This window comes from Homarus americanus, unplaced genomic scaffold, assembly GCF_018991925.1.
Source record: "Homarus americanus isolate GMGI-L3 unplaced genomic scaffold, GMGI_Hamer_2.0 scaffold36188, whole genome shotgun sequence".
NCBI lineage: Eukaryota > Metazoa > Arthropoda > Malacostraca > Decapoda > Nephropidae > Homarus > Homarus americanus.
In genome coordinates this window covers 3,470,597-3,495,827 of record NW_024718183.1, presented here as the reverse complement: position 1 = coordinate 3,495,827, position 25,231 = coordinate 3,470,597, and the positions used below count along the sequence as shown (strand labels likewise).

The 25,231-nt window shown below is 46.1% G+C and overlaps 2 protein-coding genes across 3 annotated transcripts in view; both read right to left on the bottom strand.

The window, feature by feature from the left end:
- Positions 1 to 7,218: 7,218 nt before the first annotated feature.
- Positions 7,219 to 16,250, bottom strand: LOC121859257 (serine/arginine repetitive matrix protein 1-like). 2 transcript variants are annotated; one of them, XM_042356006.1, is made up of 9 exons: positions 16,017 to 16,250; positions 15,813 to 15,923; positions 15,431 to 15,550; positions 14,738 to 14,848; positions 12,707 to 14,438; positions 11,439 to 12,247; positions 10,519 to 11,287; positions 9,645 to 9,812; positions 7,219 to 9,224 (listed from the first exon to the last, which is right to left on the bottom strand). In XM_042356006.1, exons 1-9 carry the CDS (start codon positions 16,216 to 16,218, stop codon positions 9,221 to 9,223), a joined length of 4,026 nt encoding a protein of 1,341 aa, XP_042211940.1. In that variant the 5' UTR covers positions 16,219 to 16,250; the 3' UTR covers positions 7,219 to 9,220. The 2 variants fall into 2 exon arrangements, with proteins under 2 accessions (XP_042211940.1, XP_042211941.1); XM_042356007.1 differs by having other exon boundaries at positions 12,707 to 14,435.
- A 2,909-nt stretch (positions 16,251 to 19,159) lies between these two features.
- Positions 19,160 to 25,231, bottom strand: part of LOC121859256 (blastula protease 10-like) — a 55,925-nt gene continuing 49,853 nt past the window's right edge. Inside the window, exons 4-12 of the mRNA XM_042356004.1 lie at positions 25,227 to 25,231; positions 24,871 to 25,065; positions 23,275 to 23,416; positions 22,889 to 23,023; positions 22,565 to 22,648; positions 22,280 to 22,430; positions 20,248 to 20,488; positions 19,761 to 19,870; positions 19,160 to 19,379 (exon numbers count right to left, since the gene is read on the bottom strand). The exon at positions 25,227 to 25,231 is cut by the window's right edge and continues 186 nt beyond it. Of these exons, the coding sequence (XP_042211938.1) occupies positions 19,175 to 19,379; positions 19,761 to 19,870; positions 20,248 to 20,488; positions 22,280 to 22,430; positions 22,565 to 22,648; positions 22,889 to 23,023; positions 23,275 to 23,416; positions 24,871 to 25,065; positions 25,227 to 25,231 (1,268 nt within the window). The 3' untranslated portion in view covers positions 19,160 to 19,174. The remainder of the gene's footprint in view (positions 19,380 to 19,760; positions 19,871 to 20,247; positions 20,489 to 22,279; positions 22,431 to 22,564; positions 22,649 to 22,888; positions 23,024 to 23,274; positions 23,417 to 24,870; positions 25,066 to 25,226) is intronic.

Sequence of the window (25,231 nt, the reverse complement as noted above, 5' to 3'; positions counted from 1 at the left end):
GAGGTGTTGTCCACTGTAACCCCCTCAGTGCAGACATCCACGTACTTCCACCTGTGAGGAGTGATAGAGTCATAGCATGATAAGGATTAGGAACAGTGGTCCCATCTTGTCCCCTGGGGAACACCGCAGGTGAGGTGTTGGAATGGGAGACAGAGCCCGTATCTCACTGCCTGACGACGCTCACCAGTGAGCCATGAGACCAGGTTGGGGCAGCCCTAGGATGGCCTTGTTGATAACAGTGCAGTGATCAAAAGCCTTCCTAGTCAAGGGCAACGTCCAGATGTTTTCCAGGTTTTAAAAAATCCAAGAAACTAACCAAGTCATTACAAATTGCTGTGATCAATTGACTGATAAATACTAGCAAATGCCCATTCAAACAAAAGTCGTCACAGAGAGACTGGGTTGGGGTGTGTGTGTGTGTGTGTGTGTGTGTGTGTGTGTGTGTGTGTGTGTGTGTGTGTTTAAGGTAGTACTATGTGGCACCTGACTTATTGAACACCTAGTTAACTTACTATTTACTCTTGTTATTTGCATCTGTTCACCTGGTAATTAACGAGCACCTGGGTCATGCCTAGTTCATTAATTACCTAAGACGAGGTTAATTAAGGAGACAGTGTAATTATTGTGAGGATAATTACTTATTCCAGGAATCATCTTAATCAAAAGCGGGGTTATCATGAGATTGTCTGTCTGTCTGTCTGTCTGTCTGTCTGCCTGTGTGTCTGTCTGTCTGTCTGTCTGTCTGTCTGTCTGTCTTTCTATCTGTTTGTTTAATTGTTTATCTGTGTATGTATTCCTTTTCTTTTCTTCCTCTTAAATCTTTCTCTTCCACCGCTTATCCTCCTTCTCTACACTAAGTACTAATTATGAAATTCGCTAAACTGGTTATAACCTGAATAGATAGATTTTTGCTGTCGTAAATCAGTTAACCCTCGCCACAGTTCCAGCAGTAACCCTCGCCATGTAGTTCCATGTTAACTCCTCGCCACGTAGTTCTGCAGTTAACCTCCTCAGCATAACCTCGCACGTAGCTCCATGCAGTTAACTCCTCGCCAGTCTCCATGCACCTCGCCACGTAGTCTCCATGCAGTTAACCTCGCCACGGTTCCATGCAGTTAACTCCTCGCCACGTAGTCTACATGCAGTTAACTCCCTCGCCACGTAGTCTCCATGCAGTTAACTCCCTGCCAAGTTAATCCTCGCATGTAGCCCTGCAGTTAACCCCTCGCCACGTAGTCTCCATGCAGTTAACCCTCGCCACGTAGTTCCATGCAGCATCCTCGCCACGTAGTCTCCATGCAGTTAACTCCCTCGCCACGTAGTCTCCATGCAGTTAACTCCCTCGCCACGTAGTCTCCATGCAGTTAATCCCCTCGCCACGTAGTCTCCAGCGGTTAACTCCTCTCCAGGTAAACTATACATGTACAGTTCGCCTCCCGCGCCAGCTTCGCCAGCCTCGCCACCCTCGCCAGCCTCGCCTCGGTCTCAATAGGTCGTATTGTATTTTTCAGCGTCTGATTGGCTCACTTAAGACTGCTCCTATTCACAGTGATTCTTACTGTAAAGGTGTGTGTGTGTGTCGGGGAGGGTTTGTTTTTTTTTTGTGGGCACCCCCTATATCCTTGTGTAAGGTGAAGCGCAGAAGCGTTTACAGCGCCAACAGGGAAGCATGCTAAGTTCATGCTTGCCTTTATGTCTCATGAGTTAAGGACGTAGAAGCCTGAAGAGTCAAGGGTGTAGAAGCCTGAAGAGTCATTGGTTTATGTCATCAAGTTATTGGAAGCTCAACAACTTTCCTGAATACGAATTCGCAACTTTCGACCTACACCAGGTACCTACTTTACTGCTAGGTGAACAGGGACTAATGGGGGCTAGGAAATAAGTCCAGGGTTGTAGTGTGGGTGTGTGTGGGGGTTGTGAGTGTGTGTGTGGGGGTGTACTGCGTGTGGGGGGTGTAGTGTGTGTGTGAGGGGGTGTAGTGTGTGTGTGTGTGTGTGTGGGGGGTGTTGTAGTGTGTGTGTGAGGGGGTGTACTGTGTGTGTGTAGGGTGTTGTAGTGTGTGTGTGAGGGGTGTACTGTGTGTGTGTGGGGGTGTAGTGTGTGTGTGTGGGGGGTGTAGTGAGTGTGTGTGTGGGGGCTGCAGTGTGTATTTTGGGGGTGTAGTGTGTGTGTGTGTGTGGGGGTTGTAGTGTGTGTGGGGGTTGTGGTGTGTTTGTGTGGGGGTGTAGTGTGTGTGGGGGGCTGGAGTGTGTGTGGGGGTGTAGTGTGTGTGTGTGTGTGTGTGTGTGGGGTGTCATGTGTGTGGGGGGTTGTGTGTGTGTCGGAGGGTGTAGTATGTGTGTGTGAGTGGGGGGTGTAGTGTGTGTGTGTGTGTGGGGGGTTGTGGTGTGTGTGTGGGGTGATTGTAGTGTGTGTGTGTGGGGGAGGTGTGGTGTGTATGTGGGGTTGTAGTGTGTGTGGGGGTGTGGTGTGTGTGGGGGTGTGTGTGGTGTGTGTGTGTGGGGTGTCATGTGTGTGGGGGTTGTGTGTGGGGGTGTGAGTGTGTATGGGGGTGTAGTGTGTGTGTGTGGGGGGGTGTCATGTGTGTGGGGGTGTAGTGTGTGTGTGGGGGTGTGTCGTGTGTGGGGTGTGTGTGGTGTGTGTGTGTGGGGTGTGTCATGTGTGTGGGGGTTGTGTGTGTGGGGGTGTAGTGTGTATGGGGGGTGTAGTGTGTGTGTGGGAGGGTGTCATGTGTGTGGGGGTGTGTGTGTGTGTGGGGGGTGTAGTGTGTGTTTGTGTGGGGGGTGTAGTGTGAGTGTGTGGGGGTGTAGTGTGTGTGTGTGGGGGTGTGGTGTGTGTGTGGGGGGTGTGTGTGTGTGTGTGTGTGGGGGTGGTGTGTGTGTGGGGGTGTAGTGTGTGTGTGGGGGTGTGTGTGTGTGTGTGGGGGTGTGGTGTGTGTGTGGGGGGAGTGGGTGTGTGTGTGTGGAGGGGTGTGGTGTGTGTGTGGGGGGTGTGGTGTGTGTGTGTGTGTGGAGGGTGTGGTGTGTGTGGGGGGGTGGGGTGTATGTGTGGGGAGTGTCATGTGTGTGGAGGGTGTGGTGTGTGTGTGGGGGGGGTGTAGTGTGTGTGGGGGGTGTAGTGTGTGTGTGTGGGGTGTGGTGTGTGTGTGTGTGTGGGGAGTGTGTGTGTGTGTGGAGGAGGTGTGGTGTGTCTGTGGGGGAGTGTGTGTGTGTGTGTGGAGGGGTGTGGTGTGTGTGGGGGGTGGGGTGTATGTGTGGGGAGTGTCATGTGTGTGGAGGGTGTAGTGTGTGTGTGTGGGGGTGTGGTGTGTGTGGGGGTGTAGTGTGTGTGTGTGTGTGGGGGGTGTGGTGTGTGTGTGTGTGTGGGGGTGTGGTGTGTGTGTGTGTGGGGGGTGTAGTGTGTGTGGGGTGTGTCATGTGTGTTTGTGGGGGTGTCATGTGTGTTTGTGGGGGTGTCATGTGTGTGTGGGTGTGTATGTGTGTGGGGAGTGTCATGTGTGTGTGGGGGGTGTAGTGTCTGTGGGTGGTGTTCATGTGTGTGGGGTGTACTGTATGTGGGGTGTTATGTGTGTGGGGGTGTAGTGTGATGGGGGTGTCATGTGTGTGTGGGGGGCGTTTTAGTGTGTGTGGGGTGTAGTGTGTGTGGGGGGTATGTGTGTGTGGGGGTGTGGTGTGTGTGTGGGGGTGTAGTGTGTGTGGGGGTTGTCATGTGTGTGGGGTGTAGTGTGATGGGGTGTCATGTGTGTGTGGGGGTGTAGTGTGTGTGTGGGGGGTGTAGTGTGTGTGGGGGGTCATGTGTGTGTGTGGGGGTGTAGTGTGTGGGGTGTAGTGTGTGTGGGGTTGTCATGTGTGTGGGGGTGTAGTGTGTGTGTGGGGTGTGTGTGTGTGTGGGGGTGTGTCATGTGTGTGTGGGGTGTCATTTGTGTGGGGTGTGTGGGATGTGTGGGGTGTGTGGTGTGTGTGTGTTGGTTAGTGTGTGTGGGGGTGTCATGTGTGTATGGGGTGTCATGTGTGTGGGGGTGTGTGTGGGATTGTGTAGTGTGTGGGGGGTGTCATTTGTGTGGGGTGTGAGTGAGTGTGTGTGGGGGTGTCATGTGTGTATAGGGGTGTCATTTGTGTGGGGTGTGTAGTGTGTGTGTGAGGGTGTGTCATGTGTGTGTGTGGGGTCTGTCATGTGTGTGTGTGTCGTGTGGGGGTGTCATGTGTGGGGGCATGTGTGTGTGGGGGGTGTCATATGTATGTGGGGGTGTCATGTGTGTGGGGTGTGTCATGTGTGGGGGAGGGTGTCATGTGTGTGTGTGGGGGTGTCATGTGTGGGGGGTGTCATGTGTGGGGGGTGTCATGTGGGTGGTGTCATGTGTGGGGGAGGGTGTCGTGTGTGTGTGTGTGGGGATGGGGGTGTCATTTGTGGGGAGTATCCTTTCCTAAGGTTGTTGATAGTGAGGAAAATTCTCTCCTCTCCCTCCCTCCTCCTCCTTCTCTTATTTTCCCTTTCCTCCATCCTTCCTCCTGATTCCTCTCCTACGCCCCCTGCCTTTCCCTCATTCCCACCTCCCCATTCTTTACTCTTCTTCCCTCTCACTCTCCTATCTCTCCCCTCACTCCATACCATCCCCTCTTACCCCCATCCCACTCCTTTCCCACTCCCCTCCTCTCCCCTCAACCCTTTCCTCCCTCTCAGGTGTGAAAGAAAGAAGTAATTACGCCCAGGTATGAGACTTAATTAGGCCTCGTCTCTCACCTGGATAATAGTGGAAGATGAAGACAATTACCCAAGTGAGAAAATGACCCCAAAACAAGCCACTGTAATTAGCCATGAAAGATATTGGTTGTTAAGGGTGATAATGGCCCACACTGCGCTATTACAAGGTCCAAAAGGCCATTATAATTCTAGATATTGACACCATAAAAGGTTATTTATTCCCCCTGGTGACATAAAAGACTAGTTGAGGTTCTTACTCTAGTTGATAATGTTAGGTAATGCAAGAAAGTTATCGCTGTTGTTATTATTATTATTATTATTATTAGCAGTAGTCGTAGTAGTAGTAGTAGTTGTTGTTGTTGTTGTTGTTGTTGTTGTTATTGTTGTTATTGTTGTTAACGTAAGTGAACAAAAAGTGAGAACCTGAGTGGAACTGACTGATAGAGAAGGTCCCTGTGGGCGCTTCAAGAGACACCAACAATTCTGAAAACGACTAAAAATTCTGAAAAAAATTAAGTTTACTGTTATATTCTTCAGAGATATTTAATGAGTCTCGTTGCACTTCCTGTTATTGCTTTGTCATTTAGTTCTTGTTATTGTCCTCTTGTTATTGCCTTATTCCTTGTTATCCTTCCTTACCTTCTCTCTCATCAGCAGTTATCATCGTCTCCTTTGATGGATCTTTATTACCTTCTTCTCTAATTCCTGTTTATTGCTCTTCCTTCTGGTTGGTTTAATTATTGCTTTTTTTTTGTCTAATAATTATCGTTATTGTTGTGTCTGTTATTACCGTGTTATGTAGTTATGTTGTTTTCTGTCTGTTTGTCTGTCTGTCTCTGTCTCTCTCTCTGTTTCTCTCTCTCTCTCTCTCTCTCTCTCTCTCTCTCTCTCTCTCTCTCTCTCTCTCTCTCTCTCTCTCTCTCTCTCTCTCACACCGTCCAGAGGTATAATCACACAGGTACACCAAAGTCTTCGTTTTATTGCTTCACAAACTATTACAAAAGACACATTACTTTATCACAGTAAACTAACGCTGTTCAAGTCTCCGTAAAGTGTGAATAAAGTTTGATGATAAAGAGAGAGACAGATAAAGAATAAATGTATAATGGAAAGATAACACTGCCCTGCATAGTTTTTGAGGTTTGTGTATTATTAAGCTTTTCTGGGTGTATTTTGCATGCTGATCTCAAAAATGTTATCCATTTTGCTCAATCAGGTCAGAATTTTGTGCTATAGCATTTTAAGCGGAGATTCAGGTAAAATATTGGCATTTTTCGCTCAAAATGGGGTCCTCATATTCGTTCATTAAAAAAATCATCTGAGACATTGGCAAGCCTCACAGAAAAGATTTCGGTCAGTTTTAATGCCCTTACGATGCATTTAAATACACCCACGTGCTCGCCGGCCATTTAAATGTCCGCCATGACGCAAAGGAAAAGAGTATATGTCCGTGTTTTTTTACATATATTTTTTCACAATTAAATTTCTTTTTCATCTGGTGGTACATGGCATGTTTCCTCTGTCTGTGGGATAGTCGAGCAGACAAGCAGCACTACATGCAACGTGACTGGCCTGCAAGAAGTGGACTTACTCCAGGTTCTCACAATGTTGTTGCCCATGCTCTGGTGAATCAGCAGAACATTCTTCTTCCGCCACTGCACATCAAGCTCGGTCTGTTCAAAAACTTTGTAAAGGCACTGGACAAAAAAAGCCAGGCTTTCAATTTTCTGAAAGAAAATTTTCCAAAAGTCAGTGAGGCAAAGCTGAATGCAGGAATTTTTGATGGCCCTCAGATCAGAGAGCTTTTCAAAGATCCCAAGTTTGATTGCAGCATGGATGTAAATGAGAAGAAAGCCTGGCATGCCTTTAAGTCTATTGTCTCCAATTTTCTTGGCAACTACAGAAGTCCAGAGTATGAACGAGTTGTTGAGGACCTACTTCTGAGCTACAAAGTTCTTGGTGCACGCATGTCCATCAAGATGCACTTCCTCAGCTCCCACTTGGACTACTTTCCAGAGAACTGTGGTGATGTGAGTGAGGAACAAGGAGAACGCTTCCATCAAGATATCCGTGTAATGGAGGAGCGGTACCAGGGTCGCTGGGATATCAACATGCTCGCCGACTACTGTTGGTGTCTGAAACGGGACGCCCCAGACACCAACCACCAAAGAAATTCTCTGCGACAGCCATTTATGCATGTCTAACTGTAAAGGCATCTATGTAGTTGACATATTTTGGTCCTATGTGTTGTGGTTACATTTCTTATGATATATTTTGCATAAAAATTTTGACATCATATTTAAGAATTTCGATTTTTTCCTAATTCCCATAGCATAAAAATCTGACCTGATTGGGCAAAATGAATGGCATTTTTGGAATCAGCACGCAAAATACATAAAGAATCAGCTAAGAAACCCCGCACCTCATGAATTTTTTTTTCAAATGCAGCCCAGTAATTGTAAATAAACTAATATAAAGTATAATAAATTGTGATAAAGATGATAAACAAAGATAAGGTTAAAGTTTTGTTATATTTACTTAAGAATTAAAGGAACAGAGAATAATGAAAGATATTGGGAGTATATAAACAATAATGATAAACAAAGGTGAAGTACCGAGTAATAATGGACCCTATCCATAAGGGGGGGCCAGTCCCAATTGGCCCCAGCTTTGATGGGCCTTAGTCCTAATGGGCCCAAGTTTTAAGGAATATCAGTCCTATTGGGCCCCTGTCTAAATGAGGCCCTATCTCTTGTTCCAGGGGTCGGTGGTTAGATTTCCGGGCGCTCCCAGTTCCTCCAACAGCTTCCTGAGTACACAGTGTGCTGTATCCACACTGCCTCTAACGACCCACTTTCAGTTCTATTTAGCACTGACCCTCTGCTGACCCTCCTACCAAGAGACCTCAGGCCTAATTGGTCTCTGTTCTGGGACCTTACCTTGTACTCTACACCCTAATGGCAGTGATTTGTTTATAAGCGTCAGCGTCATTATAAAGGGGGAATATGTGACGTCATAAGCGGGTTTATCTGACGTCATCAGTGGGTTCTATGACGTCATTACTGGTTTATGTGACGTCATGAAGGTAGGTGGGAGCAATATGACGTCATGTGGTAGCTTAGAGTTATATGACATGATATACAGTGAACAACTCACACGTTTTTTGTTCAACATCACCACTAAGTACTTCACGTTCACTGTTCCATATTATCAGGGGAATAACACATGTTCAATCTGTTCAACATCGTACCTTGACACTTCACGTTACTACATTCATCATCAATTGAACACCCGGAGTGAGCAAGAAAGACGACTTCATGTTCCAGATAGTTTGTTCAAATGGCGAGGTCATCTGTAGGGGATCCAAGATGGCGGCTCATGAGGGATCCAAGATGGCGGCTCATGAGGGATACAAAATGGCAGCTCACGAGGGATCCAAGATGGCGGCTCATGAGGGATACAAGATGGCGGCTCATGAGGGATACAAAATAGCTGCTCACGAGGGATACAAGATGGCGGCTCATGAGGGATCCAAGATGGCGGCTCATGAGGGATACAAAATGGCTGCTCACGAGGGATACAAGATGGCGGCTCATGAGGGATCCAAGATGGCAGCTCACGAGGGATCCAACATGGCGGCTCATGAGGGATACAAGATGGCTGCTCACGAAGGATCCAAAATGGCAGCTCACGAGGGATCCAAGATGGCGGCTCATGAGGTATACAAGATGGCGGCTCACAATAAACGTAAACAAACACCCGCCATCTTTAACAGGACTAACAGGCCACGAAATATAGTCATTCACTTCTTACACGAACAGCAGGATCGTGGTGGCCTGACTATAGCGCCTTGAATCACTGATCAATAAGTCTGAACCCATTTATATATCGGTCATGGGTTCGAATCCTGGTCTGGAGATGATACAGTAACAGTTTCCACTCACAGAAATAAATGTCTATAGTAGATATATATTCCATCATATATGTATATTAACTGTCCCTTATATGTATCGTATATGTACTTATTATGTATAGCACCAAGACTGAAATATATACAGAGTCGTCAAAAAGGAATACTCAGATTTTGGTCATTCATTCTGGCCCACCCTGTACACCAACTCGTATGGTAGGTTGATCACAAACTCTCGTCAGGAACGTGAAGCTGTCGGCCAGAACACGTCTTATCCAGGTATATTCACCATGATTTGTTCCAGCTGCACTCTACAGCTGGTTGAAGGCTGCTAGATGTTCCAACTGTACTCTACGGCCGGTTGAAGGCTGGTAGATATTCCAGTTGCACTCTACAGCTGGTTGAAGGCTGGTAGATATTCCAGCTGCACTCTACAGCTGCTTAAAGGTTGGTAGATGCTCCAGCTGTATCCCACAGCTGGTTGAAGGGTAGTAGAGATATCGAAATAGATATATATACATAGAAAAGGGGAGAGAGAGAGAGAGAGAGAGAGAGAGAGAGAGGTGAGGGCTGGTGGCGTGACTCATCAGTGGCTGGCGTCCACCTGCCTTACCTGTAACAGATGACGTCACTGATAATTCTTCGATAATAATAATAATAATAATAATAATAATAATAGCAATAATAACAATAACTTTAATAATACCAATACTAATAACAATAACAATATGTACATAAAACAAGAATTATCTACTTTATTTATTAATGGCAAATATGTAATTAATTATTTCAGCTTATATACAGAAATAACTCCAATAATTCTCCTATTAGATGTCATTAAATGGGATGAAATTATATACAAAATGGCTGCTACATAACTCTCTGTGCATGTCTTAAAATGGGTTCAGAATATCTACAAAAAATATGGAAGTTTCTCGTGGATTCTCTATATACACTGTTGACCGTAGATGGGGGTACTGTTATCTCTGTTACCATCACTACCATCTCTACCATCACTACCATCAACACACACCTGAAGCCTCGAGTGTGTGGAAGCCTCTGTGTGGGCGTCCTCGAGGTGCCCCGGTCTCGCAGGGGTCTCGGAGGCCAGATGTCCTCGTAAATGTGTTCTCGGCGGTAGAATGCTCGCCTGAACTTCCAGCCCGGGCGAGGAGGCTGTCTTCTCCCGGACGAGTGAAGCCTGAGACAGTGTGTGGTGGGTGCTGTTATATCTGACCTCTCTCTCTCTCTCTCTCTCTCTCTCTCTCTCTCATCTCATCTACACCTTGAGGCACCCGACCATCGCACCGAGGCATGAGGCCCTTACCCCTACCTTGGTGGTAGGTGTGAGGGCCTCCTTGTGCCCATAACATCTCTCTCTCTCTCACACGCCCATTCTCTAGTCTCCTGTAGGTCATGAAGGAGGGCGACCCTGTAAAATGTAGTCTGGGATGTTGATTAGTAGAGGAAGGGAGTTTATTGTTGGTTCTTGTTGATGTCAATACAAGAATCAGCTGCCAGGTCAAATAAACTCGTACCCATAGAAGGAGGAGTTCAAAGTGGGTTATTAAGGTGACTGGCTGTTTGATTTTCAGTCTTAATAGGTTCTAGTTCTCATAGGCATCATTCTTAATAGGTCCTAATCAGTCTTTATAGGCCAGGGTCTTAAATAGGCCTTATCTAACCTAACCATAGGGATTGAGGCCCTGTCGTAATTGGCTCTATTCCTAATGGGTATATGTTTTGTTAGGTTAGGATGGGCCCTATATACATTGGTGCCTCGAATGCTTGTTACTTATATTTAATGCTAAAATTGCATGCTCATGATGACTTGCATTTTTTGTGGAAGTAGACTAAAAAAATAATAAATTGTTTTTCCCAAAAAGTTGTGATAACAAGACACTCACGGCGGCCTCACTGGACCGATGCCCCACTCCGCGTATCTCTCTGGGGACCGTTGTGGAGGCTGGCTGCTCCCTGGCTGCGTCTCCGTCACCGTCTCCGTCTGGTTATCTATCTGAGTCTGCGCCTCTAGCTCTGTTTTGTCCTGCTTCGTCTGCGTACTCCTGCCAGAGGTCCCTATCCTCCGTCGGGATCCAGGTAGGTCTTGGTTAAGGTTGTGGTACACTGCAGGTGATGACCCCGTCTGGGAGTGTTGTGTTGGACGTCTTCTTCGGTTTGGTGTCTTCTGGTTACGTCTTTCTTGTAGAGAATTCAAGTTTTGCTGTTGGAAGGAATATCTGTGAGGGCCAAAGCGGTGCAGCCAGTCGGGGAGGAGGTGGGAGAGTCGTCGGCGGTGGTGAGGTGACCTGTTGTTGGCACTGAGGCTATATTGCTTATCGGGATGCTGGCGGTGGTTTGAGGTCATCTTGGTGCGTCTCTTATCTTCAGGAAGACGCGAGTGTATTGGTCGATTGGTGTGTGGGCGACCGCGTCTTCTGTTAACGTACTTGTGTGGTTTCTTATACTTCCGTGGTTTACTATTCTTGTTTGAGTTACTTGGTTTATTTGGTTTATTGTGTTTATGTGGTTTACTGTGCTTGCGTGAAGGTAGAGAGGAACTGATGGAGTGAGGAGTGTGTCTGTAAACACTATTTTGGTGAGGCTGACGAGGGAGAAGGACACCCAACACTGCTGCGTCTGTCGAATCTACTCCCGTTGGTTCTTGCTCAGTACCTGTAGAAAAAATCATAGAAAGTATGAGGAGACATTCTCACTATATATGATATATTTATCCTATCTTACGAGCGGATGTCAAACTAATGTGTGTGAGGCTAGAGGAGACAAAGAGAACACACACACACACCTTCGTCAGGAGAACACTTACTCAGGCTGGAAGGTGTTGACCACGGGAGAGTCGTGTGACGCCAGTTGACAGAGGTGAGTGTTGAGGGAGGCGGTAGTGCGGGCGTGGTGGGCGGGGCGGGCGTAGCTACAGTTTGAGGAGAAGGTGTAGATAATGGGAACTTTATGGACGTAGTAGAGGTGGGCGTGGTTCCGTGTGTTGATTGGTGGACAGTCTCGGTTGTAAGATGTGATTGGCGGATGGGCGGGGTGATGTTGGGTGTGATTGTGGTTCGAGGTGTAGTTGTAAAGACTGATTGGATTATGGACGTAGTTCTTGTAGTTGTCGTGGTTGTGGATACTACTGGCAGGCGTGTGGCGGTGGTCACGGTGGGTCTCCCTGCAGTGGGGTTCGAATCCAGGGGCGACCAGATGCTTGAGACACCAAGACGTGGAGTGGTGGAGGTGATGTTGGCGTCTGGTGGAGGAGATGAGTGGGTGGTGGATGGGACCTGAGTTGTGGGCTGGGTAGTGGGCGTAGTGTGCTGGGTGGTGGGTTTGGGCTCGGTGGTGGGTGTGGGGTGAGCTGTGGGTGTGACCTGAGATGTGGGTGTGACCTGAGATGTGGGTGTGACCTGAGATGTAGGTGTGGGCTGGGTGAGGGAAGGTGGTGGATGAGAGATGGATGGCAGGGTATCAGGTGTCTTGGTACTAGTAGATGGTAGGGGCAGGTTGGTGAGTGGGAATGGTGTGGTAGGTGAGGGAGAGATGGTCGTCTGTGTAGTGATTGGCTGCGTCACCTCGCCTGCTGTATGGTTCGCCTTCAGAGCACCACCACCACCACCACGCCTCCTGGAACACACACACCCAGTATATCATTAAATAACTCCATAATATTGATCTCCCTCCATAAGACTCCACACATATGAAATACAACGACTAACTTTTACTTCTGATGCTTTGGTAATTTGTTTTGTTATTCTGGGAAATATTATCATACGAGTTTATTTAATATGACGTCAGACATACAATTTACAGCAGTACTTTAAAAATCAAACTGAACCCCGAATGTCTCTATGTCTATCTGACCATAAATTGTGACTGACACCTCCTGAATGTTGCTAAACCCCCTCTCCCTCCACCCTCCCCTCTCCCACTTTCCCGTTCACCCTCCCACTCCCCCCTCCACTCCACTTCCCCCTCCACTCCCCCACTTCCCCCTCCACTCCCCCACTTCCCCCTCCACTCCCCCTCTACCCCCCACTTCCCCCTAAGTTATATAAGTGATCCTCAAAGCCATGTTGTAGTTACCTTTTATTAAATTTCCCGCGACGTTGATGTTTGGAGGAGGTGCGTCTAGTGTTCCCTCCGCCATGCCTCTGCTTCTTCTTTCTTCTTCTTTGATTCTCGTCTTCCTGTTTGTCACCTCTTCGACTGTCCTTCTTCCTGTCTCTCTCTCGTCTGTTGCTACTTCTGCCTTTTGTGTTCTTCCTCCCTCGGTGTCCACCTTCACCTAGACGCTGTTTCCGGGTTCTCTTCAGTATGTCTTTATCTTCCTTGTGTTGTTGGCTCCGTCTTCGGCTTCCTCTGTTCTCTCGCCGTTGGTGTCGTCTTTTGTTTTTGTGTTTCCGGTGTTTATTTTCCCTTTCCTTTTTCACTCCTCCGTTCAAACGTTCCTCTTCTTCTTCTGCTCGACCTTGTTGGGTCGTTGTGGTCACGGTGTTTGTCCTCCTCTTTGTTGAATTGTCATGAAATCGACTTCTTAAAGGTCTACTGACAACTACTTCACTCTTCTCAGATGGAGGAGCATCAGGACCTTGTCGTTCACCTCCACATCGTCGGCCATCACAGACATCACTCTCGCCCTCTTGAGACATGGTGGACAACTGAGGCTCCTCGTAAATTCCCTGAGATTTGTAAACTCCGCCGGGATCCTTTGGCGTGGTGCTCTCACCAGTCTCTTTGCTGGTGACTCTTGTGTCAGGCAGCTTGGAGGATGTACTGCGGGGATTTTGGATCGACGAAGGGCTTGTTGTCTTCTTCCTGCTTGTTCTCAAAGGTTCTGGTGTCCCCCTGACTCCCACCAGAGGCGCTGGTGTAACCATGGCTTCGTGTATAGGCTCTGGCGTCACTCCGACTGTCCTGAGAAATGCTGGTGTGTCTCTGTCTGCAGTAAGAGACGCTGTTGTCATTCTGTCTACTGTGGGTAGATCTGGTGTTATTCTGTCTATTGTATATGGAGTTGTTGTCACTCGCTCTGACGTCAGAGGCGCTGCAATTACCTTTTCTATCGTGAGAGGCGTTGTGGTCACTCTGTCTCCCCTAAGAGAAGTTGGAGTCGCTTTACTTCTGTTAAGAGAACTTGGTTTTAATCTTCCATGTCTGTGAGGAAGCGCCGTCACTAAGACAGCGCTGAGAGAGTTGTTTGTGGACAATAGTTCAGAAGTTGTTGTTGTGTGAAAGGTTGGTGTGGCAGTAGTTGGCTTCTTACTTAACCTTTTATCTGTGTGAGTGAATTTCTTGGTTGGTCTTCTCTCATTAGATCGTACAAAAGTTGTATTTTGTGGTCTCATTACATTCGGTCTTTTCTTGGCAGAAGGTCTCACAATTTGTTTCTTCTTGTAAGGTCGAGGAGTCAGGCGAGTAACTGGAGACCTGGAAATGTCTTTTTTGCCAAAAGCTTCATCGAACTTTGGCTTGCGGTCCATCAGCTGATTCCGTCGTGGAGGTTCAGAATATCTTGTCCTCTTTGGTTTATATTTGCGGTTGGCTTTTGTCGGCTTCAACATCTGGTTCTTGGTGATGCTTTTCGTTGTCTCGTTTTCTCCAGGGTGTTTGGTGGGGTGACTCCTCTGTCTGGGGGTCGTTGGAGGACGGGTGTAGTTGAAAGACACTCTGTTGTGCTTCCTGGGAGGTCGTGGTTTCCTAAAGGTGAGAGAGGCTGTGGTGGTGGGGCGAGAACCTACCATGGGAGGAGAGGAGGTCGTCGGTCTCTCCGTCAGTCCCTCAGCAGTAGTCGTGGTTACGTTTCCTTCGTCTTCTACTGAACAAAATAAAAAGAAAGAAGAGAATAGATGAGAGTGACACAAGAAGGTGGTAGTGCTTAATAAGGTCAGTAATTACACTGTGCCATAAAGAGTTACAAATTATAAGAAACACAACTGTCTAGATGTTAAATAATCTTAAACTAAGTCAAATAATTTATAAATCTCGAATATGAAATTAATGTTGGGACAGACTATATAATTTTATGACTATGTACAATGTGAAATGATTTTGTAACAGGCCACATTTTATAACACTGAGTACCAGCAGCGTGACACAGCAAGGCGAGGTACTCACTACAGATCCCACATGACTTCCTACAGAATTGGTTCATGTAGTCAGGATTGCCTTCACACTCCCCGATGGCTGCCCACTGTTCACACCAGATGTTGGCGTCCCAGCACCTCTCTGTCCACACCACGAGGACGAGACAAGGACAAGAACGAGGACGGGGAAACACGAGACGAGACATCAGGATGAATCACCAGGCGGCAGAAGGTAACATTGTAAGACGTGACTTAGATGCGCACATAACATTAAATGGTTATCATAAATACATCTCATCAAGCGACCTAAAGTAACTCTCTCTCTCTCTCTCTCTCTCTCTCTCTCTCTCTCAGGATACTCGGTAATGAAAGCTGGTTGTTATTTCTCTAAGATTATTAATAAACTTCTAAAATACTTGTCAAGAGGTAAAATCTATCTGAGAGAAGCTACTAGTGTTTGTATATCATCACGTATCAACAACCAGTCACCATCACTCACACCACACACAACAACAGATAGTCACCATCATGCTCATAGGTACAAGTATCACCCATAACACCATTATAGTCACTACTGCAACCACTACAGTCATCGCCACAGTCAACACTATCACCAATAATTTAGTCACTCAACACCACGAAAATCATCACCATCGTCACTCATCGTCAACGTCACTGACCTCCACCACAGTCACCACTACCACCTCATGAGCGCTCTACTTACCGCAGTAGCCACAAGCATTCCGGCAGTGAACGTTCATCCAGATGCGGTTCTCCTCACACTGGTCGTGTTTAGCCCAGAACTCACAGTCAGGATGTCCGTCGTCACATGTTGTCGAGTAGTCTGAGAAAGTGGGAGGCATTAAGTTCCTAATTTTCTCATTATTTACTCTATTTTGCCTCAATACACGTCATCTATATCAATTCAGATGTATACTAAGGTAAACATATAGAGAAAATATGAATCATAAATGAAATAGTGAGAGTAAATATTTTATCATTGTTATCCCTAAACATTTTTTCTGGTTTTACTTTAATAGAAAACGATTATTATTATAGGTCTAACTATATTGTATCACTATATGGTCTGTATAACTCTATCTCACCACATATGAGACAGGACCTCTTGCAGTGTTCCTTCATCCAGAGTGGGTTCTTGTCACACTCACCACTCACAGCCCAATACTCACACTCCTCGTCGCTGTCTACACACTCGTCTGAGGAAAGAGGTTGATAGAAATTAATGGGATTATTTTCTTCAAAGTAGTCTTCTAACACACACACACACACACACGGAGGGGGATACTCACACAACTCATATATCATGTTGATGTGCGTGCCAAAGTCTCCCTGAAGCACCAGTGATATTTTGTGGTCCAGCGACACGAAGGACTGCGGCGCCTCATCCTGGCTGTGGTAGACCCTGGTGGTGTCCTCTGGGTAGGTGGCGTCCCCTGCCTCGTTCACCACCAGGTAGGAGTCCTCGTGGCCCGTCAGGTAAAGGACTTCCATACTCACCTTGACGTGGCTTTCTCGGGGCGCCTGTAGGGGGACGACTTGTTGATGTTATAGGAAGTACCTGGATCCACCACTCACTCACCTGGATCCACCACTCGCTCACCTGGATCCACCACTCACTCACCTGGATCTACCACTCACTCACCTGGATCCACCACTCACTCACTGGATCCACCACTCACTCACCTGGATTCACCACTCACTCCACCTAGATCACCACTCACTCCTCACCTGGATCCACCACTGGCTCACCTGGATCCACCACTCACTCACTCACCTGGATTCACCACTCACTCACTCACCTGGATTCACCACTCACTCACTCACCTGGATCCACCACTCACTCACTTACCTTGATTCACCACTCCTCACCTGGATCCACCGCTCACTCACCTGGATTCACTACTCACTCACCTGGATGCCACTCACTCCCCTGGATCCACCACTCACTCACCTGGATTCACTCTCACTCCACCTGGATCCACCACTCACTCACCTGGATTCACCACTCACTCCACCCTAAGATCCACCGCTCACTCACCTGGATCCACCATTCCTTACCTAGATCCACCACTGCTCCCTCACTAGATCTGCCTCCTCCTGGATCCACCATTCCCTTACCTAGATTTCCTCACTCCCTCACCTGGATCCACCACTCATTCACCTGGATCCATCACTCACTCACCTGGATCACACTCCTCCACCTGGATCCACCACTCAGCTCTGGATCCACTACTCCACTCACCTGGATCCATCACTCCTCACCTGGATCCACCACTCACTCACCTGGATCCACTCACTCACCTGGATCCACCACTCACTCACCTGGATCATCACTCTCCTCCTGGATCCACCACTCACTCACTCCACCTGGATCTGCCTCACTCCACCTAGATCCACCCGCTCCTCACCTGGATCCACACGCCACTCACTCACCTGGATCCACCACTCCTCACTGGATCCACCACTCCTCCACCTGGATCACTGCTCACTCACTCACCTGGATCACCACTCACTCCTCAACCTGGATCCACCACTCCTCCCACCTGGATCACCACTCACTCCTGGATCCACCACTCACTCACCTGGATCCACCACTCACTCACCTGGATCTCACTCACCTGGATCCACCACTCACTCACCTGGATCCACTCACTCACCTGGATCCACCACTCACTCACCTGGATCCACTCACTCACCTGGATCCACCACTCACTCACCTGGATCCACCACTCACTCACCTGGATCCACCACTCACTCCTGGATTCACCACTCACTCACCTGGATCCACCACTCACTCACCTGGATCCACTCCTCCCCTGGATCACCACTCACTCACCTGGAATCCACCACTCACTCCTGGATCCACCACTCCTCCTGGAATCCACCACTGCACTGAAGGTCTCATAGAAGCATGAGACTAATCCTGCGCATATCTGTGATCACGATATAGATCTCTTACTCTTTTATGGTGAGAGATGATTATGAGAAATAGTGAAAGACGATTGTAAGAGAAAATGAGAGATGGTAACGTAGAGATGATGATGATGATGATGATGAGAGATAATGAGAGTTAGTGTGAGAAATGATGGTGAGAGATAGTAAAAGACAGTGAACGATAGTGAGAGATGATGGGAGATAGTGAGAGACAGTGAGAGATTATAAGAGATGATGGTGAACGATAGTGAGAAATGGTGGTAAGAGATAGTGATGGGAGATAGTGAGAGATGATGGTGAGAGATAGTGATGGAGATAGTGAGAGATGATGGTGAGAGATAGTGATGGAGATAGTGAGAGATAGTGGTGAGAGATAGTGATGGGAGATAGTGAGAGTTAATGGTGAGAGATAGTGATGGGAGATAGTGAGAGATAGTGATGGGAGATAGTGAGAGATAGGAGAGATAGTGATGGAGATAGTGATAGTGAGATAGTGAGAGATAGTGATGGGAGATAGTGATGGAATAGTGAGCGGGAATGGTGAGAGATAGTGATGGGAGATGGTGAGTGGGAGAGATAGTGATGGAATGGTGAGAATGGTGTGAGATAGTGATAGATAGTATGAGTGGGAGATGGTGAGAGATTTTGATGGGAGATGGTGAGAGATAGTGATGGAGATAGTGAGAGATAGTGATGAGAGATGATGGTGAGAGATAGTGATGGGAGATAGTGATGGAGATAGTGAGAGATAGTGATGGGAGATAGTGAGAGATGGTGAGAGATAGTGATGGAGATAGTGAGAGATAGTGATGGAGATAGTGAGAGATAGTGGTGAGAGATAGTGATAGGAGATAGTGAGAGATAGTGATGGAGATAGTGAGAGATAGTGATGGGAGATAGTGATGGATATAGTGAGAGATGATGGTGAGAGATTTTGATAGGATATAGTGAGAGATAGTGGTGAGAGATAGTGAGAGATGATGGTGAGAGATAGTGATAGGAGATAGTGAGAGATAGTGAAAGGAGATACTGAGAGATGATCAAAATATCTTAATGTAATTGATATAAAACATAATGCAAAGTGATGAACTACAGCTGGTACTTATTGCCTCAGAAATAAACGCGTCCACTACAGGATCTCTAACATGTAATCTTGAAATACTTGTATAAGCTTGTCACCTGAAGGTTAGGTTAGGTTAGGTTAGGTTAGGTTAGGTTAGGGTGAGAAGTTAGGTTAGGTTAGGGCGAGAAGTTAGGTTAGGTTAGGTTAGGTTAGGTTAGGTTAGGTTAGGTTTGGGTGAGAAGTTAAGTTAGGTTAGGTTAGGTTAGGTTAGGTTAGGGTGAGAAGTTTGGTTAGGTTAGGTTAGGGTGAGAAGTTAGGTTAGGTTAGTGTGTTTAATCATCAGGTGAAATCAGCTGGGATGACTAACCTTCACGTGAGTCTATTGTATGATCTTGCATTGTGGTAATATATTGTATAAATAAATCCAGGTTGTATTCCAGGGAGGTTAGGTTAGGTGGTATTCCAGGGAGAGTTAAGACTCACCTTGTGGCAGGGAGACTCTTCGAGGGTGAGAGAGACCTGGAAGGCACCGTTCTCGGCTCTGAAGGGTGAGACTCGCTTGTTATACTGAAGGTGGTGTACTGAGGCCACGTTGGGCAGCACCACCTCCTGCCTCCACTCCCTCCCCGACCTCTTCCCTACTCCCCGGCAGTACCTGTTGCGGGAGACTCACGTAAAGTTTCCAGATTGTATGTAATATGCAGTGAAACCTTAATATAACGGACTTCTCTCTGTATATAATCCGTTAGAGGAGCTTCACATCTAATGGGTCCTATACATAACGGACTGTCATATATAGTTCGTTAGATGCGAGTCTTACATCTACTGGACCCTCGATAAAACGGATATTCCTCTCCATGTGGTCCGTTAAATGGAGGTTTTATTGTGTATAGGGTTTCCTTAAGACGTAATGCAGAAAAAAATACCAATTAAGAATGAATGAAAAGAAAAGATGTATTTATAATTGTCTTCCTTCGTCAGGATGGTTCTCCCTCCGTCGCCGTCCTCTCTAGTCCTGTAAGGATGAATCTCTCACCTGCGGCATCGTCCATGTGGCTGACAGAGTCTGAGGGCGCAGGTCCAGGGGTCTGCTGCGCTGCCACCGCCTTTCCTCGTCACCTTCACCACTACCTTCGCCGGCGCCTCCTGCAGGTTGGAATATTTCACCCTGGATTGCGACCTTAACGTACTCATTTGTGAAGATTAATACACATACACTAATACACTATGTTAACCTTGATAAAAAAATATATACAATAAAATAGATTGAGAAATAGAAACGCCATCAAGTTTACATAAATGTCTTGACAAAGCAATAAAGAAAAGACTAACGTAACCTAACCTAACCAAACCAAAATCAAACCAAACCAAACCAAACCCAGCAAATTAAATAAATGTTGAAATAATAAACCAAACTAAAAACACTATACAAGATTAACAAAACATAACAAAGAGTAAAACAGGAAAATAAACCACAGAACAAATAAAATAAAACTGACTCCATTTCAGGTGTGAGGTCTTACAAGTGGAAGGCCGTAGGTACAGTGGAAGTTGCCGTCGTAAGGGTGAGGATAACCTGGAGTATGGAGGTACACGACGGAGGTGGAGGTGTTGGACAGGGTAGTACAGCAGCCGGGGATGGGCGTAAACCTGACCTCCGCCTTGAAGCCACGATATCCTCCCTCTGAGCCCTTGAAGTAAAGCACCATGGAATTGCTCCTAGCTTGCCACCTCGTCCCTGTCACTACGTCTGTCCCACACTTCCTGTAGGCGAGGAGGAACAAGGTGTAACTGTCTCATCCTGTCTATTTCTATCTATCCACCCAACCAACTATTTATCTATCTATCTATCTATCTATCTGTCTGTCTGTCTGTCTGTCTGTCTCTCTCTCTCTATCTATTTATCTATTTATCTATCTATCTGTCTGTCTGTCTGTCTGTCTCTCTCTCTATCTATCTATCTCATAGGCTAATTATAATTATCTACCTGTCTACATATTTTCTCATGAGCCTACTTGTCCTGCTTTACCTATACATACATACATACATACATACATACATCTTTAGTATGTAATGAAGACACAAAATACGATAAATTCACAAAGTTTTTATTTTATGTAAAGTGAAAAATTATTGAACAAAACTCAATGAAAAAGACTAATGTAATCTTCTCGAGTTGTTTACGTTTTGACTTATTCATTGATTACATTTTGTTTTACAGGTACCGACTCACCTGAAGACTCGGGGATAATGGCTAATTAACACAATTACTCAGTTTAGTTAGTATCAGTAGAAACATCTAAATCAATTTGCTTTGATTATTTTCTAATTCAAAAGATCATAACTAACTGACTAGCTTAAAACTACTTAGAAACTAGTATATCTAAATCGTTACCTTGTACACTGTCAGTTTCTACCTGTCCATTCATTAAAAATCCATTGGTTTCTGTCTACCCTCAACCTGTCCAAAAGACGTCAAGCATTACCTGTTGTGGTTACCTGGTGAGGATTAATAAACAAGTGATTAACATGAGGGACTGAGGGAGGTTCAGGTGTGAGATTGTCAATAGTTTGTTTCTTAAGGGAGAGTGAGTGAGTTTTTTTATTTTCCTTGTGAATTAAGATCAATGTTGTGTTACGATCTAGTTTATCTTGTAGTTTTAGGTTAGGTTAGGTTGATTAGTTTGTCTTCAGGTGTGTATGTGGGGCGGGCGACCTGTGGTAGTTGGCAGCTACCAAACAGGGAGGTACTACCCCCTGGGAAGATATTGGAAGCATAATGTGTTGTCTAATGGTAGACCCTGCTGCCATATGTGACCAAGTCCCAGGTTGATGATCTGACTTTCTGCCTCATTTACACACAATTGCTGGGTCTCAACTGTTTCTCTTACTATTGACAACACAACATACATGTTGTATATCGTTTCTCACTCTTAATTTATTTTTTCGTTTGTGTATTTATCTATGGTTATTATTATTACTATTTATATTTTTTGGTTATAATTTTTATGTTTTTTAATTATTATTAAATATTATTATTATTATTATTATATGTTCGCCCCCAAGGCCCTGTGCTCGGGTGGGCTAATCCCCGTATAAAAAGAAGAAAAAAAGATCAACATGCTCGCCTCGCAAGTAAGTGGACCCGGGTTCGATCCCCGGGCAGGGTGAAACTATGGGCAAGTTTTTTTTACGTCATTTGCCTCTGTCTACCCAGCAGTAATTGGGGACCTGGATGTTAATCCATTTTGTGGATCGTGTTCCGGGGTGATGGTTAGCCAGTGCAGTTGGCTTGTTGTCCGGTCTTCTCGGACTATTCCTTGACACTGGGTGTGGATGTTGTGTTGGCTTAGGTGGTCCTCGGGCCGGCTATCCTCGTTACACGAGGGGCAACCATTGTGTGTGTGGTGAGTGACAGGTGAGTGTGTGGGAGGGAGGTTTGAGTGACATGTGTGTGTATGTGTGAGTGTGGCGAATGACATGTGTGTGTGTGTGTGGAGGGAGGTTTGAGTGACATGTGTGTGTGTGTGTGTGTGCGTGCGTGGAGGGACTCACAGGAAGCCGTCGTACAGAGACTCGTTGCGGACCTCTAGGTAGTCGTAGAAGCACTGGTCCCTCTGGTCTCTTGGTCCCAGCTGGAAGTCCACCACCACCACCTCGGGCGCCTGACACTCCGGCGCCTCCACCCGGTACACGCACCAGGTGTCTGACCAAGGGAGACGCGAGCACATCCAGGTGAAAAATCAGGGGAACGTCTAGGAGGGGCCAAAACAGGTGAGGATTAGGAGATTTAGGGGAAGGTGTGAACATAAACATAGAATAGGTGCACAATATACTCACCTGGGTCGTAGTTGTTGGGGTAATTAGGTGAAGTGATGGTGGTAGGGTAGGTGACGTCCTGACTACAAGGTGACTTCAGGTGATCTGCAAATATATACGTGAAAGAGATTATATACTTCAGGCGTTACAGGAAACTTTTATCCAATTCTAAAATATTACTTAAATGAAGGAATTCCCAAATATTAGACTAAGTAAACTATTGCCTTCGTCTTCCTTGATTGATGTTCTAGTAGTGACCTGACATTTGACCTATGACCTTCCTTAGAGCCTCTGATATGACCTGACCTTCCTGAGAGTGGGTGGGTGGGGGGAGGGGGAACTTACCGTAGTATCCGCCAGTGATGAGGTGACAGGTGCGGCCGCTGGTACCTGGAGGACACACACAGGTACAGGCAAGTCCCAGGTAACCTTCGTTCTCACACGGGTTGCGGTTCAGGTTACATTTAGCCAACCACTCATCTACAGAGACCAAGAAGGAATTAATTATCGTCTTCGTCTCACAACTTGCTGTATTAGGTTAGGTTAGGTTAGGTGAGAGCTAATTATGAGAGGATAGGTTATGTTATGTTACGTTATGTTTGGTTAGGTTAGGTTATGTTATGTTATGTTACGTTATGTTATGTTATGGTTAGGTTAGGTTATGTTATGTTATGTTTGGTTAGGTTAGGTTATGTTTGGTTAGGTTAGGTTGGGTTAGGTTAGGTACTCACCGAGGCAGCCGTAGATCTTATTAGCTAAGAGTTTGTCCCTGTGAGACAGACCCATGCTGGACTCTCTCTTCCACAGTCCTATAAGTCCCTGGAGGGTCGGGTCCTTGGTGGCTACCGTCGTCCTCTCGTTGGTTGACCACTCCTGCAACCAACACAATCTCCTGTAGGAACCCCCAACACTCCCTCAGGGGCCGCCAGCACGTTGAGTTTAGCCAGCAGAAATAATAAACCACATCACGGTCCACCCTGAGATCTCTACCTACACCACACCCTGAGATCTCTACCTACACCATACCCTGAGATCTGTACCTACACCACACCCTAAGATCTGCACCTACGCCACAAACATATCACTCGTAAAATTAAAATTATCAGGATTTCACACAAGCATAAAAAAACAGAAAGTTATTTTTGTGAGATAGATACGAGGGGGAGATAAACGCACCGTGAGATAGATGAAGAGAGATGAACACATAGAGATAAGAATGGAGGAAACTGCAGCGGGCCTATTGGCCTATACTGGGCAGTCCCATTTACACCCAACCCCTATTGCTCATATAAGCATCCAACATATGTTTGAAGTTATCCAGAGTATTCGAGTTAATGATGATATTTGGTAACTTGTTCCATTCATCCACTACTCTGTTTCCAAACCAGTGTTTACCTATTTCGCTCCTAAATCTAAATTTGTCTAATTTAAAACCATTGTTACGAGTTCGCTCCTGGTTGGATAGTTTGAGTACCTTTGTAATGTCCCCTTTCCTTAGCCCTGACTTCCATTTATACACCTCTATCATGTGGCCCCTCGCTCTACGTCTCTCGAGGGAGTGCAAGTTAAGATGCTTTAACCTGTCTCTGTACTCAAGGTTTCTAATGCCCGGGATTAGTCTTGTCATTCTCCTCTGGATTCTTTCCAAGGATTCTATATCCATTCTGTAATACGGTGACCAGAACTGAACTGCGTAATCCAGGTGAGGTCTCACAAGCGCAAGATATAATCTTAAGATGACCTCGCTAGTCTTGTAACTAACACTCCTTTGTATGAACCCAAGTACTTTATTAGCCTTGTTACGAACAAAAACACATTGTTTACTTGGCTTAAGATTCCTACTTATCATTACCCCTAAATCTATCTCGCAGTTGGATTTCTCAATGGCATCGTTGTTCATCTGGTAAATGGTTTCCCTGTTTACATCTCCTATACTGAGTACTTTACATTTGTCCACATTGAATTTCATCTGCCATTTTTCAGACCATTCGAAAAAATTATTTAGATTTTCCTTTAGTTTTGTGGAGTCCTCGTCAGATTTAATTACACGTCCGATTTTAGTGTCATCAGCAAATTTACTTATGTTGTTGTCTATGCCGATATCTATGTCCTTTATGTATATAATAAATAATAATGGTCCAAGTACTGAGCATTGGGGAACTCCACTAGTGACGTTGCTCCAATGGGATTTAGTGCAGTTAATGCTTACTCGCTGTTTCCTGTCCTGTAACCACGCCCTTATCCATTTTAGAATACTTATAATTTAGAATAGGTATAGAGACAGAAGAGAGATACTTGAAGAACGAGGAAGGTGGAGTACGACTTACTAGTGTGTGGTAGTGCATGACGGAGGAGAGGTCGTACTTGATGGAGACGTCTAGCCAGTGTAGCTTATAGAAGTTGAAAAGCTCGTCTTTAAGTATGTTCTTCTCATTGACGACTACGTGGTCGTCACGATCCGGGCGGCGGATCTCGTGGTAGAAGCCGATGGCGTGACCCACCTCATGTACCACGATCCCTACCTGTACCAAACACACATACATACACAGGATGAGGATCATGAAGTACACACACACACACACACACACACACAGGGGGTGATTAATTTACCATTGGCTGTGTACCCTGTAGGTGGTATTATGACAAGGCTATAGACCACCCCCCACCCCCCCTCTCTCTCTACCTTGT